Genomic DNA, 16801 nt, shown 5'->3' with positions numbered 1-16801 from the left:
TGGCCAGGACAAACTGTTCCCTAAATTTAAAGGTGACAGACAAGACCCTTACTATTCTACATTAAAAAAAATTATGTAGCTATATATATATATTTATATATGTACACATACACCCCCCACATTACACATAAGAAACTTTCCATAATCCAAAAGGAGAACATTTCTCTTTAGCAAAGGTTTCCGTTACAGTATTTCACAACAATCATTTAAAATTTCTTATTTATCTACTAGTTGTTTGGTCAGTCTTGCTACAAAAAGACATGGAAATTCTTCTTTAAGGTAAAGAAGTGCTAATTTAGAGTTTCTCTTGAGATTGCACAGTGAAAGGTATCATTTAAATATAAAAGCTTGTTGCCTTGAAAGAAATTCTGTCACTTTACACAGGAAAAAACCATCTTCCTACTAACACTTGACCAGATCTCTGGCTGCAGCACAACCCGGCCCCGGACGCCACTCGGTGCTCGCTGCTGCTCTGCTGCCCATCCCTGAGAGCAAAGGTTCCTACCACTTTAAACTTGTTATAAGGTAAATAAACTTTACATTGACGATACAAATGATGTTTAAGAATTATTTTCAAAATATAAAGTCCTATTTCACTTTAGTCAAAGAGAGCATAAATATTTTTGCAAAGACCATTATTCACAAAAATTCTGAGTATGTTTATGCCAATCAACTGTTTATACTCTTTTTTACTGGGGATTTTTTTTTTTTAAACTATTATGTATCACTCATTTCCCTAAAACCCACTGTTTCAGTTTCTGTTAACAGAAGCATTTAACAGGCAATGGAGGAAAAGTACAATATACAACACAAAGTAACACTGGAGAGAGATGAACACTTCTCCATGCAGTAGGAGTTTTTAGTGGAAATAATCTGAAAGCCATCCAGGAAAGGCAAAAATACCTAGGAAAGAAAGAGTGCACAGGGGAAACAGCTTCCCTGCCATCTTTGGTTTAGCCTTCTTGACCAAAGTCTTCTGTAAACTTCTTTAACTTCAGTAAGTCTTGTTCATTGACTGTGGGCTTGGTACTTGACAGTGACCGCAACATGTCCGACTGTCAGGGAAGAGGGCAGAAGCACAGGTTAGTCGCAGATTAAAAAAAATAAAACTACTGCTTTAGCATTGCTGTGACTGTCACCTAGGATTAAACTGAAGGACCTGCAGTGTGCCCTAAACTACCATCAGTTTCCCGTCCCATCGCTCCTTTGTATAGAAGCTCAGACTCTCTTCCCTTGTACTAACCAAAACCATTCTCCCCATTACCCAGCAACTCCCAGAGCCTGAAGTTCAGAGTGTTTCAAAGAATATTCATGATCTAATTTCTGGCTTTACTGTAGTTTTCCTTAAACAAACAAGTCATCAGTTTTCCATGTAAGTGCAATTAAAAACAGTTGGTCATTCATTTACACTTAAGTGAAGCAAATACCATTTTATTAAAACCAACTAACCTCAGAATTTAAAAACAGCTGACATTAAGACTGTGATGGTAAGAAAAATGGGCTAACATCAGAGACTCGTTAGAAAACTAACTTCAGGCATGGGCTATCTTCTGTATATTAGAATGGAAAAATGACAAAATGGGTAGAGCATAAAAACTTGTGGAGCCGGCCTGATAGCACAACTGGCTAATCCTTCACCTGCAAGCACCAGGATCCTATCTGGGTGCTGGTTCATGTCCTGGATGCTGCACTTCCCATCTAGTTCTCTGTTCACGGCCTGGGAGAGCAGCAGAGGACGGACCAAAGCCTTGGGACCCTGCACCTGTGAGAGACCCTGGAGAGGATCTTGGCTCTGGGCCGGCTCAGCACTGGCTGCCCCAGCCGTGTGGGGAGTGAACCACCAGAGTGAAGATTTTTGTCTCTGCGAACCTGCTTTTCCAGAATAATTCTTAAAAAAAAAATTTTTGTAAAAATACTTCATCAAGGATTGAAACCTTTGAACAGGGTTTCTGAATAACTTGATGGAGAAATCTTGTTAATTAATACATAAATATATGTGTATATCTAAATATCAGGTAAGCATTATGTTAATTAACATACATATGCATCTCAGTCTAGACATTGGATAGAAGTTATTTTCTAGAAGTTACTATTAAACTAGCCATTGAGATGTCTGAAAATCTGCAAAACGTTTTTAAATTTCAGAGTTCATAACAAAGACATGGATCTATCTTTTCAATCACCCCAAGTTCCCTAAAATAGTATCTTAGAAATTATTTAATTCTCCCAATATAAACTCTAACAATGTAACTTCTATAAAAATATTCCAAGTAGTCAAAACTCTTAATTGCATTTTTTAAACTTCTATAGAATGTTAACAAAAAAACATTATTTATGAATTTTATAGAATACAAAAACATTCCTGGTTATTTTGAAAAATCCAAGATGGCGTGAAAGCTTTTTCGACAGTCCTTACTTTTATGTATTTTAAAGAAATGTCTATTTCCATCTACTTGAAAGGCAGAGTGCCAGAGGGCGAGTTGAGTGGGAGAGAACCACTCATCCATTGGTCGACCCCAGAATGCTTCAAGACAGGCCAGAGTAAGAAGCCCTGAGTTCCACTCAGGAGTCGCATGTGGGTGGCAGGGTTCCCAGCACTGGGGCCTCCTTTGAAGCAGGGGAGGGAGCTGGACTGGTAGAAAAGGTGCTGGGACGTGACCAAGTATGGGGCGTGTGTGGGCGTCCCGAGAGGCGACTGTACTGGCTGCACCAAACACCTGCCCTCTTTCTAACATGCCTGACCCTTCTTTCTAGTTAAGCCTTGACAACCAAATACGAAATCTGAGCATTTTGAAAGTGATACTCTAGCTGTAAGACCTATAATGACAGGAATTTATTTTTTATTCAATAAGTTTGTTTCCTCACAGCCCAAGAAAATATTCAAAAGATTATTTTCATTTCAGGCTCAATTATTATTTACAGTTTTTAAAGTGACCTGACAGTATTAGGCATGCTGGATAATACTAACATATTCTGGAAAATTTCACATCACTAAAAAATCTAATCTTACACATATCAGCGTGCAAAGTTTTAAAATATTTTTTAAGAACAAGTAGATTTCAAACCATGGAAACAACTGGCTCCAGAAGTTTATCCCCAGGCACATCCATCCATGTCATTTCCATGGCACCAGGATCCCCTGGAGAGCAGGGTGTCAGCAGATCTTCAACAATGTGTCCAGGATCCGCTCTAGAAGGTCCACGCACCTGGAATAAACAGCAAAACGGAAATATCCAGTTGACCAAATTAAACACTAAAATTTAGCGCCTGGTGCAATGAATGGCTCAGTGGCTACATCCTCGCCTTGCACATGCCCGGTCTCATATGAGTGCCAGTCTGTATCCCGGCTGCTCCACTTCCCATCCAGCTTCCTGCTTGTGGCCTGGGAAAGCACTAGAAGATGGTTAAAAGCCTTAAACCCAGGTTAGCTCCGGCCATGGCAGCCACTTGGGGAATGAACCTGTAGGTGGAAGATCTTTCTCTCTGTATCTCCTTTTCTCTGTAGATCTGCCTTTCCACTAAAAATAAATAAATCTTTAAAAACAAAAACACTAAAATTTAGACCATTACCAGGATAATGGAAAACATATTAATATGTTTATTTTGGATTACAATGTCTACTATTGGGAAAAAAAAGAATATATAGCAAGTATTTATCACTGAGTTACGGGATAGATTTTTGTTTTTATTTTTTTCTTGATATGATTTTCTATCTTTTAAAATTTAGTATAATAAATTACTTAATTACAGGGAGAAAATAAGTGAAAAAGAGGAAGAACAGCTGTTGACTGAGCTTTCCTTTTTTCCTGTAGTGTTTATTTAGTGGTAGTAATCTTAGAAATCAAAACAGATATGTTAACCAACTCTCAGAGCAGGTATTTGGCCTAGTCACTAAGATGCCAGTTAAGACACAAACACTGGGCCTGGCGGCGTGGCCTAGCGGCTAAAGTCCTCGCCTTGAAAGCCCCGGGATCCCATTTGGGCGCCGGTTCTGGTCCCGGCAGCTCCACTTCCCATCCAGCTCCCTGCTTGTGGCCTGGGAAAGTGGTTGAGGATGGCCCAATGCATTGGGACACTGCACCCGCGTGGGAGACCCGGAAGAGGTTCCAGGTTCCCGGCATCGGATCAGCACAGCATCGGCCCATTGCGGCTCACTTGGGGAGTGAATCATCGGATGGAAGATCTTCCTCTCTGTCTCTCCCCTCTGTGTATATCTGACTGTAATAAAATGAATAAATCTTTTTTTAAAAAAAAGACACAAATACTTCCCTCGTTAGAGCATCTGGGTTTGGGACCCAATTCTGGCTCCTAACGTCATTTTCCTGCTAATGTGGACCCTAGGAGGCAGCCACGATGGATCAAATGACTGGATTTCTGTCTCTTGGGTAGAAGAACTGGATGGAGATCTGTTTCTGGCCTCATCTGAGGACTGAAGCAGCAGATGGGAATGCTTGGTCTCTCTCTCTCTCTCTACTACTCCAATAAATTAAATTTTAACAAAATTATAAAAACCATAAACATTTTTATAAATTGTTCTATTTTGTTTTTTTCTCCCCCTTCTATTTTATTTTTAATTTTATGATACAATTCCATATGCTCTGGGATTTCCCTAGCCCTCTTCCCAAATCCCCTCCCCCTGACTGATTTCCCCGCTAGTTCTTCAGAAGCAGTCATAAGTCCATCAATTTGCTATTCAAGTGTGTCCTGACACAGCCGGTACAGACAATGGCAGCCAGTCCAGCATCATATTGTTAAGATACACCCAACAGTCTTATCGGGAGTCCTCTGGTTTGGAAGCAGAGTTGCATGCTGCACTGCATCTTCACATCAGGACACGCAAGTCTCTATTATGCCATCACTACACATCCCCTTGAATGAAAAGTCATAAAACAAAATCAACAACAGGATTAAAATTAAAAAAAAAAAATCTTTTTTAACACCATGGAGTTAAATAACATGCTACAGAATGACCAATGTGCCAGTGAAGAAATAAAACAGAAAACAAAAAACCTTTTTGGAGAAAATGATGTTATTGTATGTTCTAAGAATCAATGAAGAATTTAATAAGAAAATGATTTTAAAGAAATGAAAGTAAGAACAAAAATATCAAAACCAAAATATGAAAACATCAAAAGCAAAAAATGGATTGCAGCAAAAACGGTATTGAAAGGGCTACTGATCTTATATGTTGCATGATGCTCTATTTTCCATAGCTGAGAAACTAGTGATATTTAAAATTTTCAGTTTGAAACTACTGAATCATTTAGTCTTTTACAACCAAAATATTTTCATATAAGTACAAAATTAAATATGAACTGCAGCTTCAATGGCATTTTATGATGTGTAAGTTAAAGAAGTTTTTGGGCCTGCCGTGGTAGTCTAGTGGCTAAAATCCTCACTTTAAGCGTGCCTGGATCCCATATGGGTGCCAGTTCGTATCTCGGCTGCTCCACTTCCCTTCCAGCTCCCTGCTTGTGGCCTGGGAAAGCAGTAGAGAATGGTCAAAACCCTTGGGACCCTGCACCCACATGGGAGACCCAGAAGAGGCTGCTGTTTCTGGCTTTGGATCAGTTTAGCTCCAACCATTGTGGCCACTTGGGGAGTGAACTAGCTGACAGAAGATGTTTCTATAAATCTGCCTTTGCAATAAAAATAATTTTTTTTAAAAGATTTATTCATTTTATTACAGCCAGATATACACAGAGGAGGAGAGACAGAGAGGAAGATCTTCCATCTGATGATTCACTCCCCAAGTGAGCCGCAATGGGCCGATGCTGTGCTGATCCGATGCCGGGAACCAGGAACCTCTTCCAGGTCTCCCACGCGGGTGCAGTGTCCCAATGCATTGGGCTGTCCTCAACTGCTTTCCCAGGCCACAAGCAGGGAGCTGGATGGGAAGTGGAGCTGCCGGGATTAGAACCAGCGCCCATATGGGATCCTGGGGCTTTCAAGGCGAGGACTTAGGCCGCTAGGCCACGCCACTGGGCCTAAAATTAAATATATATATTTTAAAAGTTTTAACTTTTGAAGTTTTATCTATGTACAGTGTCTTCATAATTTGCATTTTCAATCAATTTTTGAAGACTTTTATAGTTGGGACTTCAGAATTCTTTCAATTTTTTTAGATTTATTTATTTTTATTGCAAAGTCAGATATACAGAGAGGAGGAGAGAGAGAGAGGAAGATCTTTCGTCTGATGATTCACTCCCCAAGTGACCACAATGGCCAGAGCTGAGCCAATCGAAAGCCAGGAGCCAGGAGCTTCTTCCCGATCTCCTACACAGGTGCAGGGTCCCCAGGCTTTGGGCCGTCCTCAACTGCTTTCCTGTGCCACTAAGCAGGGAGCTGGATGGGAAGCAGCATGTTCAAGGTGAGGACTTTAGCCTCTAGGTTACCACACCAGGCCCGGGACTTCAGAATTCTTCTGCTCCAAAATAAACTTACCTTTTAATTCCAGCTTCATGAACTTTTTGTAGTGTCTTTGTATCTCTATTATGTAAATCTAGTCGACATTGAAACTTTTTGCAAATTCTTTGAAAACAAACCAGTGATGATCTTAGAAAGCTAATTTTAAATATTTAAGGACAGGTAAAAATTCCTTACCTTTTTAAAATGAGTAGCTGACTGTACTTTTCTAACAGGCTGCATAAGTGCATCACGTACAATGATACTTATATCTGCCCCTGAGTAACCATCTGTTTTCTTGCCAAGGTCTCGGAAATCAGCTTCTGTGAGACTGTTCTGAGTCGTTCCCAAGTGCAGTTTAAACATTGCAGCTCGGGCATGAGCTTCCGGCAAAGGAATATAAATTCGTTTCTCAAATCTTAAAAGAGAAACAATACATAGAATTTTAATAAAAATTGGGATATTTTCCAAAAGAAATAGGTACATATATTTAATTACAGCAATTTAAGTTGATTAAGTTTAAAAAATCCGTATGTGCCAGAGTTAAAAATTTACATCTTGGTTAGCTCTCTAAGGGAGGAATATCAAGGAAGAATTAAAAACCAACAAATAAAATGAAAACAGCCAGCCTAGCAGTTTGGGGTGCTTTCATTTTTGCCACATATTCTTGGTCATCGTGTTCATAAGTCCAGAACTGACAAGGGCACATCTTCTAGGATTAGTTTCCCACTGCATCTGACTCAATCAGGGGATCAGGGAATACAGATTCTTGATTAATAATAAAAAATAGGAGTAAAGATGAAAAAATATTTCTCTGAACTCCAAAAAGTTAAATTATTTCAAAATCTTAGCTAAATACACATTGAGCAAACACTACGCAGTAATGATAATTTTACTTGCCTTCTAGAATTTCAGAACATGGAGACAAAGCAACAAGGGGTCACTTAAATGGTTTGTGCAGATGTTTTTCTGCCAGCCTCCCCCCGACAGTCAGAGGAATTCTGTGTCCTTTACTTGGAGGTGGGGTCTGGAAGGATGCCATTTTTTCCTTTTGTGGTACGGGGCGGTACACCATCAAGCATGGCATAAAAGCAGCAACCATGGAAGTGTTCTTTCTTTCCATGCAAAGTGAAGGGGATGGGGTCCTGGGAGGCAGTGGAAATCTGTGTACTGTTCCTACAGCTGAAAGTTCATGTTCAACTGAAAAAATTAGAGTAACAGCTTCTTTAACTAGAAAAATGTACCTTGGCTCCCTTACTGTGATTTACATAATGGTAATTTTGCTAAAATTTTATATGAAGGATTTTCACCAAAATATCAAATCTGTATTGGTAACTTTTTGACTCATCAGTGTCCACTATGTTCAATCAAAATTAAAGGCAATTTTAAGAAATGTGTTTTCCAATGTGAAAGATTCCAGTGTATAGAAACCTCCTGCCTTCAACAGGGCAGGCAAATAAGCAAACGACCAAAATTCCTTCCCCAAGACAAAGCGTAACTAAGGTAGGGCACCTTAAAAATTGAAGAAATTATCTGATTGCCTCCTACACAGATCAAAAGGGAGTGATCATTACTTGTTAAATCGGTAGTTAGAAATAAGACATTTATGATGCCATCATACCTTCGCCTAATGGCAGAATCCAGAACCCAAGGGATATTTGTGGCTCCCAGAACCAAAATTCCATCATTGTCCACACCAACTCCTGGATTAAAATAGTAATATTTAAATAATATGTAATTCTGATGTTCTTTGAAGTTATCTGTGTGATCCGTAAGAAATGTGGTGCTTTAGCACTTAACTGCCTCATCTTCAGTGTTTCAAAAAAGGCTATTTTTAACCAACCACTCCGCTGCAACATGATGCAAATATTCCCAAGGACCAAATCACCTAGATTCTGGACTAATACTGTGAATATCCTTCTAAAAGGATTTATTTCAAGATTTCATTTGAAGTCAAAATGCTACAGTGTTCCTAGTATAAGTGAATATTCATCTCTGTACTATCTATATCATTGAGTCCTACTTGATTATGATAGAAAAAATTATGTAAATATGAAAAGACAATCAGAATACTGAACATGATATAATGAAACAGTCGGGTAGAATACAGAAATCCTGCTGAAATTTTTCCCCTTGTTTTTAAATGAACAGTTCTACATAAAGAAATCCGTTTAAGAATCAGCTGCATTACCTTGCATTTGCACCAGGAACTCTGTCTTGATTCTACGTGCAGCTTCACTTTCATTTTCACTTCTCGAACCACACAGAGAATCAATTTCATCAATGAATATAATGGAAGGCTTGTTCTCTCTGGCAAGCTGGAATAAGTTCTTCACCAATCTAAAAATAATTAAAAACTCTCAATTTCTTAAAAAATATTAGGATTAAAATAAAGCCATATATCAATATTACAAAAACTGTTTAGCTAAGAAGCTTAATCATGTTTCAGGCATATAAATTAAGAATATATAAATGGATAATTCACTTTACAATTTAACATACAGTTTAAATCTTACAAAAGATATGAACTAGGAGTTTGAATACTTTAGGAGTAATGAATACTTTATTATGTTACTTCTATATTTACTAATGACATAAAAAATGTATTACTCTATAGACTGATAAAAAGTTATCCACTAGCTGCCCCACCTCCTCCCATATCCACCTTAAATTGACTTACTACTTACTTTTCACTTTCACCTAACCACTTAGAAACAAGGTCAGAGGAAGATATTGAAAAAAATGTGGAGTTGTTGGCTTCCGTTGCAACTGCTTTGGCTAAGTAGGACTTTCCTGTTCCAGGTGGCCCAAATAACAGGATTCCCCTCCACGGTGTTCTCTTGCCTAAAATTTCCATAGAAAGATAATATGAGAATTCCAAAACTGCTAATTCAGGTATCTTAGAAATCACCCATACTTGAAGTATCAGTAATAATTAGAAAAGTTTAAAATAAATCATTCCAGGAATGTCTCACATGTACTTTATTTCTAGAGATAACTTTGTCAAAAATGTATTGATATAAATATAAGCCTTCTCACAGAAATGGCATTTGCTTGCTCACTCCTTTATTCTGCTACTATGTGTCAAAGCCACACCCTGCGGACCAAGACAATGATCTCCGCCTTTGCGGGTCTGCGGGTCTGCGGGACAGTGCAGCAGGAGGGCACAGGTGAAGGTGATTTCTAAGCGTCTGCTCTGCACACTGCCCAGTACAGGAACACTGCAGGGAAATTACAGTGATAAAAGAAGATTTATGGCAACATGTATGAACTTTGGAGGAATAACCTACTCAACGGTCTGGAGGGTTTTTGACTTTATTGCCTTGACTCCAAAGAGAAGCACAGGGTAGTACTAGTGGCTGGGCACTTGAAAACTGCTGGGTAGAATCTGTGAATGGGTGAAGTGTCTTTTCAAAAGAATGCTATTCAAGAGGTGGTAAGGAGGGTCTTTAGCCTAGTGGTTAAAATGCCCACAGCCCATGTCAGAGTCCCGGGGTTCAAATCCTGGCTCAGGCTTCTGATTTCAGCCTCCTGCTGGTGCAGACTCTGAGAGGCGGGGGTTATGGCTCGAGCGACCTACCCCTCATCGTTGCAGGCATTTGGAAAGCAAATCAGCAGATGGTGGAATAAGCACCTCTCAAATAAAGAAAATGAAATTTTATCTTATTTTATTTTTTACAGGCTATACATATATATATACACATATTTTAAGATTTATTTATTTTATTGGAAAGGCAGATGCACAGAGAGGAGTAGAGACAGAAAGGAAGATCTTTCATCAGGTGATTCACTCCCCTAGTGGTCGCAACAGCCGGTGCTGTGCCCATCCGAAGCTAGGAACCAGGAACTTCTTTCCGGGTCTCCCACGCTGATGCAGAGTCTCAAGGCTTTGGGCCATCCTCAACTTTTTCCCAGGCCACAAGCAGGGAGCTGGATGGGAAGTGGAGCTGCCAGGATTAGAACTGGCGCCCATATCGGATCCCGACACATTCAAGGCGAGGACCTTAACCATTACGCTATCTTGCCGGGCCCAGAAAATGAAATTTTAAAAATTGGAAAAATAATATGTAGATGGTTAATAGCAAAACTAAACTCAGTTATTTTTATAATTCAAGAGCCTCAACTTTAATTTAAAATTCCATTTCTTATTATTTTATTTATTTGAAAGGGAAAGAGATTTACATTTTGATCTTTATAATAAATGCAAGGATTTAAAAAAAATGACTTTGTCAACTGACAGAGAGAGAAAAGGATTTGTATCTGTTGGTTATGCCTTAAATGATTACAATGGCCAGGGCTGGGCAAAGCTGAAAGCAGGCCCCCATTACTCATCTGGGTCCAAGGGCTTGGGCCGTCTTCTGCTGCTTTCCCAAGTGCCTTAGCAGGAAGCAGGACTGGGGATGCCAGTGTCATGGGTGGTGGCTTGACACACTGTACCACAATGCTGCCTCAGTGAAGACATTTTAATTAGTCATAGTACACACTAAATTTATCACTGGACATGTACAGTGTACTTTAATGAGCACACAGAATTCTGCTGCATGTCAGAACTACCTTCTGCCTCGCTGGTTGACACATACTTCTGCAATCTACAGTGGAAATTCTGATATGCACACACAATAATAAAACATCTTAGTGTAAAGGTATCATCACCAGCTTAGAACAGGCCGGCATTAAAGCAGTAATTCAGATGCAGCGACAAGAATCCAAAACGCTGTGCATTAAGAGTCATTAACTAACGCTAATATGAAGCGAGCTCACCTGTGAAAAGATGCGGGAACTTGATGGGCAGAATCACAGCCTCCTTAAGAGCTTCCTTGGCTCCTTCCAGCCCAGCGACATCACTCCATTTCACGTTTGGTCGCTCTATAACAATGGCACCTATAAAAAATTTTTGTCAGCTCTAAATTAAGCTCTAAATTAAGGAAGTTTATTTCATTAAAGTTAGAACACTACGAAATAATGATGTTTAAAATAACTCGAAAAGTATTAGGCACTACAAATCTGTCTGAAGTGGTACAATGAAGCAGTTCTTGGGGTAGAGAGTAGGTATCAGGAACCTTGGGTTGGTGACAATATAACCCAGGCTAAGCCACTTAACCTATTTCTTCTACCTCATCTGTGAAGTAAAAATAGTACCATTTGCCCAAACTGCTTAGATTAGTGGGAAGATAAAATAATGGATATTACAGCATTTTAGCAATAGTTTGAATTTTGCATGCACTGATTATGGAGTATTGAAAGGACTTCGTAGGGACTGATCCATGAGTTGCTTCAAAAGGTTTGTGGAAAATGGAATTAAAACGTAAGTTTGGGTACCAAAGATTTTTGAAAAGACATGTAGTTTTTCATAATATACATTTCTCATGAATTTTTAAGAGTCCTCAATACATGGATTTAAATTCATTTTTTGGCATCAAAAACTATTTTTTTTTCTTTAGTTTTCCACACTTTTTGAAGCAGAAGGTGATCTAAAATGCTCCCCTCAAAACAACAGGAAAATACGCTCAACTTTAACTGAAGCCAAGACGGAGGGAAGGAAAGGGGAGAGCAGAAAGGATGGAATGGAACAGAAGCAGATGATGGAAAAAGGTTCACGCTTCTAAATTCCTAATTCTTTCCTGAGAATTTTCTGACTTCTAAAAGACCCATATATAATTTTTGTAATTTTAATGTATAGCTACTATAACTTAACAACAATGCATAAAATTATTGTTTCTGACTGCAGTACACGCACAAGTCATAGGAATTGCTGCAGTAAAGCCAACAAGGGTTCTTTGGATGTAACTTCACAGAATGTTCTAGCTACTGTTATCAAACAATTTTTCCAAGTTTCTAGAACACAGAAATTGCTCAACTGCAACTATATACATAAATATTATATATGAATTTAGCATATGCAACATATGCAATGTGATGACTGATCTAGCGATTAAAGAATTGTCATTTCTTTTCATTATGATCATATACTATTCTAAAACTACTTACACTCAGCAACTTATTCCCCCTTTTCATGAAATTCTTTGGTTACTGGATTGAAGTTAAATGAAACCATAAAGATTTTTGTACTATGGCAAGTCCAAGAGTAGTACAAGATAAAAAAAAAAAATGTCGATTCATTTTATATTCCAGCAAGATTAATAATCTCAACTGAGAAAATACATCACATGATCGATTTCTTGTCAATTTTTTTCCCATTTAACTAATACTTTTTTCCTTAAAGGTGAAAGCTGACTTCGGAATATTTTGTTGATAAAGACTAAAAGTCAGACTTTTTAAATGGATTGTTAAATTAAAGAGGAACAATGAGTCTAACAGAAAATACAACTGGCTTATAACTTCAATTATACACATTTATTCAGTCTTTGATTTTAATATTATACTAACTATAATTCAACCTCAATTAAGTTACTATCAAAATTAGCAAACAGCAAGCTCAAACCATAAACCCATGTTTAACAATGAAGTTAATTCATAATCTGAAACAAAATTAAAATACAATTTCACAAAAAAATAATAGGAAAGGTTTTATAAAAATAAGGTGCATATTATAAAATCCATCAGTGATTCAGCAAATTAAAACATAAAGGGGGAGAAGAATCTCAGATAAGAAAGGCAAAACTGCTCTCCTATTGTATCTCATGAAATTCTAAAGAAATTTCTACATGCAAATGTTTTACACTAAAAAAAACCAGAAAAGCTTTTCTCTGATCCTCATCAAAACTGATAAGAAACTTACAGAAACTTTTATTTAAAAATTGGTGGTGAGGCTGGCACTATGAGGCAGTAGGGCTAAGCCTCCACCAGAGGCCCAAGCATCTCAAATGGGCACCAGTTTGCATCCTGGCTGTTGCACTTCCAATCCAGCTCCCTGCTTAGGGCATGGAAGGCAGTAGACAAGGGCCCAAGTCCAGAGGAAGCTCCTGGCTCCTGGCTTCGCATCAGCTCAGATTCAGCCACTGTGGCCATTTGAAGAGTGAACCAGTGGATAGAAGATCTCTTTCTGTTTCTGCAACTCTGCATTTCAAATAATTTTTTTTAAAAAAAAGGTTGTACTTTTCTCAAACAAAAAAATACAATCCAATTATCACTTGAGCTGGATGAAGGTGGAGATATAGAAAGAAGAAAAAAACTAAAACCAGTAAGACAGAACAAGCTGCTGGCCTTGTGTGTGTGAGACAGAGAGGGGGGATTCGATTGCATTTCAGGCAGTAGCGACACGGCAACACACAGAGATTTCTACCCTTGAACTATACCCACCTTTGAAATTCGTGGCATATAGAACACTCTGAATCCTCATGAACCACACTGTTTTTAAGATATTATCCATACAGTGTTATCCTACACATTCCAATGAAGTAGATTAGATAGAACTACTACCAACTTGAGAAAACTAGTGAGACCAAGTTCGAGGTCTGGCTCAGCTAGGATGTATTCAGTGGTCAGTGATCAAGGCTGAACTACTTAACAGAACCATTCCCAGTTTCCCATGCTACTTGGTAATATTCAAACGATCAGATACACACTCTCAATAACTGGGCATAAATTTTAATCTGGAAAAGCATTAGCTACAAAATAAAAGAAGCTCTGAAATGAAAAAGAACTGAATTTTAGCAATGAAGAAGCCAGAAATGCCTCCCCTTCCCCCTTAGTCCCTTCCCGGTCTCTGCTGTTTTAAGAAAACATTCAGGCGCAGGTGCAGAACAGTGCAGCACAGTGGTCACGCTGCTGCCTACACCTGTAGGCCATACCAGCAGGCCTGGGAACAAGACCTATCTATACTTCTTTATTTAAATTTCTAAAAAAGTTATTAGAAAGGCAAATTTACAGAGAGGAGGAGAGACAGAAAGATCTTCCATCTGTTGGTTCCCTCCACAAGTGGCTTCAAGGGCTGAGCCGGTCCAAAGCCAGGAACCAGGAGCTTCTTCTGGGTCTCCCACACAGGTGCAGGGTCCCAAGCACTCGGCCAATCCTCTGATGCTTTCTCAGGCCACAAGCAGGGAGCTGGATGGGAAGTGGAGCAGCTGGGACACAAACCAGAGCCATACTGGATGCTGGTGCTTGAAGGTGGAGGATTAGCCATCAGTCCTCAAACAAATGCCTTTTTAAAATTTTTTGTATCTATTTGAGACAGAGTGACAGGGAAAAAGACACACACACACACACACACACACACACACAGCTATTTTTCATCCACTCTCTCACTCACCAAATGGCTGCAATCCTGAGGGTTAGCCAGCCCAATTCCAGGAGCCAGCAACTCCTTCCAGGTCTCTCAATGAGGGGCAGGGAGGCATCTAAGTACTTGGTCACCTACTGCTGCCTTCCCAGGCATATCAAATGGATCAGCATTCAGAGCAGTGGCTAGAACCAGCACTTCACTTGGGACATGAGAATTGCAAGCAGTGACTTACACTTGCTGTGCCGTGCCAGCCCCAAACTGATGCCTTTATATATGTAGCCACCAGTTTACTGAATCCCTTGAATGTGTGAGATATAACATGAGGTAGTTTTCACACCGCTTTAAATCTTGTAATAGCCCTGAAAGGAAGTTTCCATTTCAAGGACAGGAACTCAGATTCTGGGAGGTCAGGGATGTTGCCCGTGATGACAAAGCTTTTAATGGCAGATTGTGGTGTGGAACTCAAGAGACTGGAATGGGAGTCAAAATCTTCACCCTCTCCACATGGCACCTGCATGCAAGTGCTTCCACAAATGTGGAAGGTCAAAGCAGAATACCTAATGAGTTCAATGGCAATGTGAAGAGATAAACGTAAATGAAAGCACCAAAAAGCAGGTGAGGAAGAGCCGGTGGCAAACATGAATCAACTATCAATGACTCAGCCCCAGCACCAGCAATAAGGACCAAGTGTAATTTCTAATCTATTCTGCTTGCTTGTCTGACAGTAAATTTTTGTCCATCAGATTCTGTAGCTAGCTCAGAGTATAAATGATACCTTTTCTATAAGCGGGCAAGTAGAATGAGAGACAGAAAGCTAAATAACAGCCTTTTAAAGGCAGATATAAGCCCAGCTGAACTATTACAGATCTCAGAGTGCAAGCTCTGAGCATGTTCTAAAGAAAGCCAGCATGATTCCAGAACCAAAAGTCTTGAATTCATTTAAATGCGGGAGGGGGGGGGTGCTACAAATAGACAATTCACTAAAGATTTTTTTCAAAAACAAGATAGTAAGTTTTAAAAAAATGAAATCCAAAGCAACCTTGAAGCTGATTCTGCAGTTTCTTTTTTTCAGGATCGTCAGATTCTCCTTCCCCATCACTGTCATTCCTAATAGAAAGAATTTAATATGTTCAAATGATCACTCATCGCTACCAAATAAGGCAAAATGTAGGAAAGATAACCCGAAATATTTGCAATTTAAATGACAAAACAAGACATTCACATTTATGACATTCAATAATATATTAAACAAAATAGGAAGCAGGCACATTATCACTCAATAGGGTGTCGGGAACGTGAAAAGGACATAAAGACCAGAATGAGATTGGGAACTAACTCCAGGTGCCCATGGCATACCTATGCACATATGAACTCACAAATGCATGGGCCACACAGAATTGCAAACCATAAAAACATCAGGACAGGCAAAATCAGAACACGAAGTCACAGTGCGCCAAAACCTCAGAAGGTTAGCTACAAAGGGCAACAGGTCCATAACCCTTAGTTGGGGCACTCCAAAAAACGGGTGAGCTTCCGGATGAAAAGGAACTGAACCCAATGAACACACGGGCCAGTCAAGTTCCTTTTATCTCACATTTATTCTGAGGAAATAACTTAAAATCAGCTTAAGCAGTGACTGCAAGGATAATTATACCCTCATTGTTCACACCAGGGGAAGAAAATACAGAAATAATTCATGTTTCTTCTAGCAATGAAAGTGTAACAGAATACATTTTAGAAACATATCCTAAAAACGTTAAGAGTGAAAAGCTGATAAACCAAAATTCATCTCATTACATCATTTAAAAACAACGTATAAGGATTTAGGCTAAAATGGGTCAGTCTTGGTGACTGTGCATGGTTAAAGATGCGGTTGCTAGACTCGCCCCTTGGAGCTGTTTGCAAAGGTGCTCTGTTCTGCAAAGTGCCCTCATGGCCAGGGTTCTGCCTGGGACCCAAGTTCCCTCAACACTGTGGGACTGCTCATAGGGAAACCGAATCTTGAGATGAACACACCGGCTTTTCTGAGGGAGTGGGGAAGTCTGAGCTGGTTTTACTGTCTGATCTCACCTTGACCCACCTGGTACAGCTCAAGTATCTCTCTTGGGAATGAGGAATCCCAGCTTGATTTTCTGGCCCCTTTACTCTGCAAAGCAATATTCTATGAAGTCCCTTTTGCTTAAACCAGTCAAGGTGGGTAACCAAGTAACTAAT

At 39.3% G+C, this 16801-nt stretch overlaps 1 protein-coding gene across 1 annotated transcript in view; it reads right to left on the bottom strand.

Moving 5' to 3' along the window:
- Nucleotides 1-815: 815 nt before the first annotated feature.
- Nucleotides 816-16801, bottom strand: part of VPS4B (vacuolar protein sorting 4 homolog B) — a 29973-nt gene continuing 13987 nt past the window's right edge. Inside the window, exons 4-11 of the mRNA XM_004579452.4 lie at nucleotides 15627-15694; nucleotides 11167-11286; nucleotides 9093-9249; nucleotides 8597-8745; nucleotides 8027-8108; nucleotides 6604-6823; nucleotides 3066-3206; nucleotides 816-1055 (exon numbers count right to left, since the gene is read on the bottom strand). Of these exons, the coding sequence (XP_004579509.1) occupies nucleotides 954-1055; nucleotides 3066-3206; nucleotides 6604-6823; nucleotides 8027-8108; nucleotides 8597-8745; nucleotides 9093-9249; nucleotides 11167-11286; nucleotides 15627-15694 (1039 nt within the window). The 3' untranslated portion in view covers nucleotides 816-953. The remainder of the gene's footprint in view (nucleotides 1056-3065; nucleotides 3207-6603; nucleotides 6824-8026; nucleotides 8109-8596; nucleotides 8746-9092; nucleotides 9250-11166; nucleotides 11287-15626; nucleotides 15695-16801) is intronic.

This window comes from Ochotona princeps, chromosome 18 (assembly GCF_030435755.1).
Source record: "Ochotona princeps isolate mOchPri1 chromosome 18, mOchPri1.hap1, whole genome shotgun sequence".
In the NCBI taxonomy this organism is placed as follows: domain Eukaryota; kingdom Metazoa; phylum Chordata; class Mammalia; order Lagomorpha; family Ochotonidae; genus Ochotona; species Ochotona princeps.
Note: the sequence above shows the minus strand (reverse complement) of the source record. Positions and strands in the feature narration are given on the sequence as shown.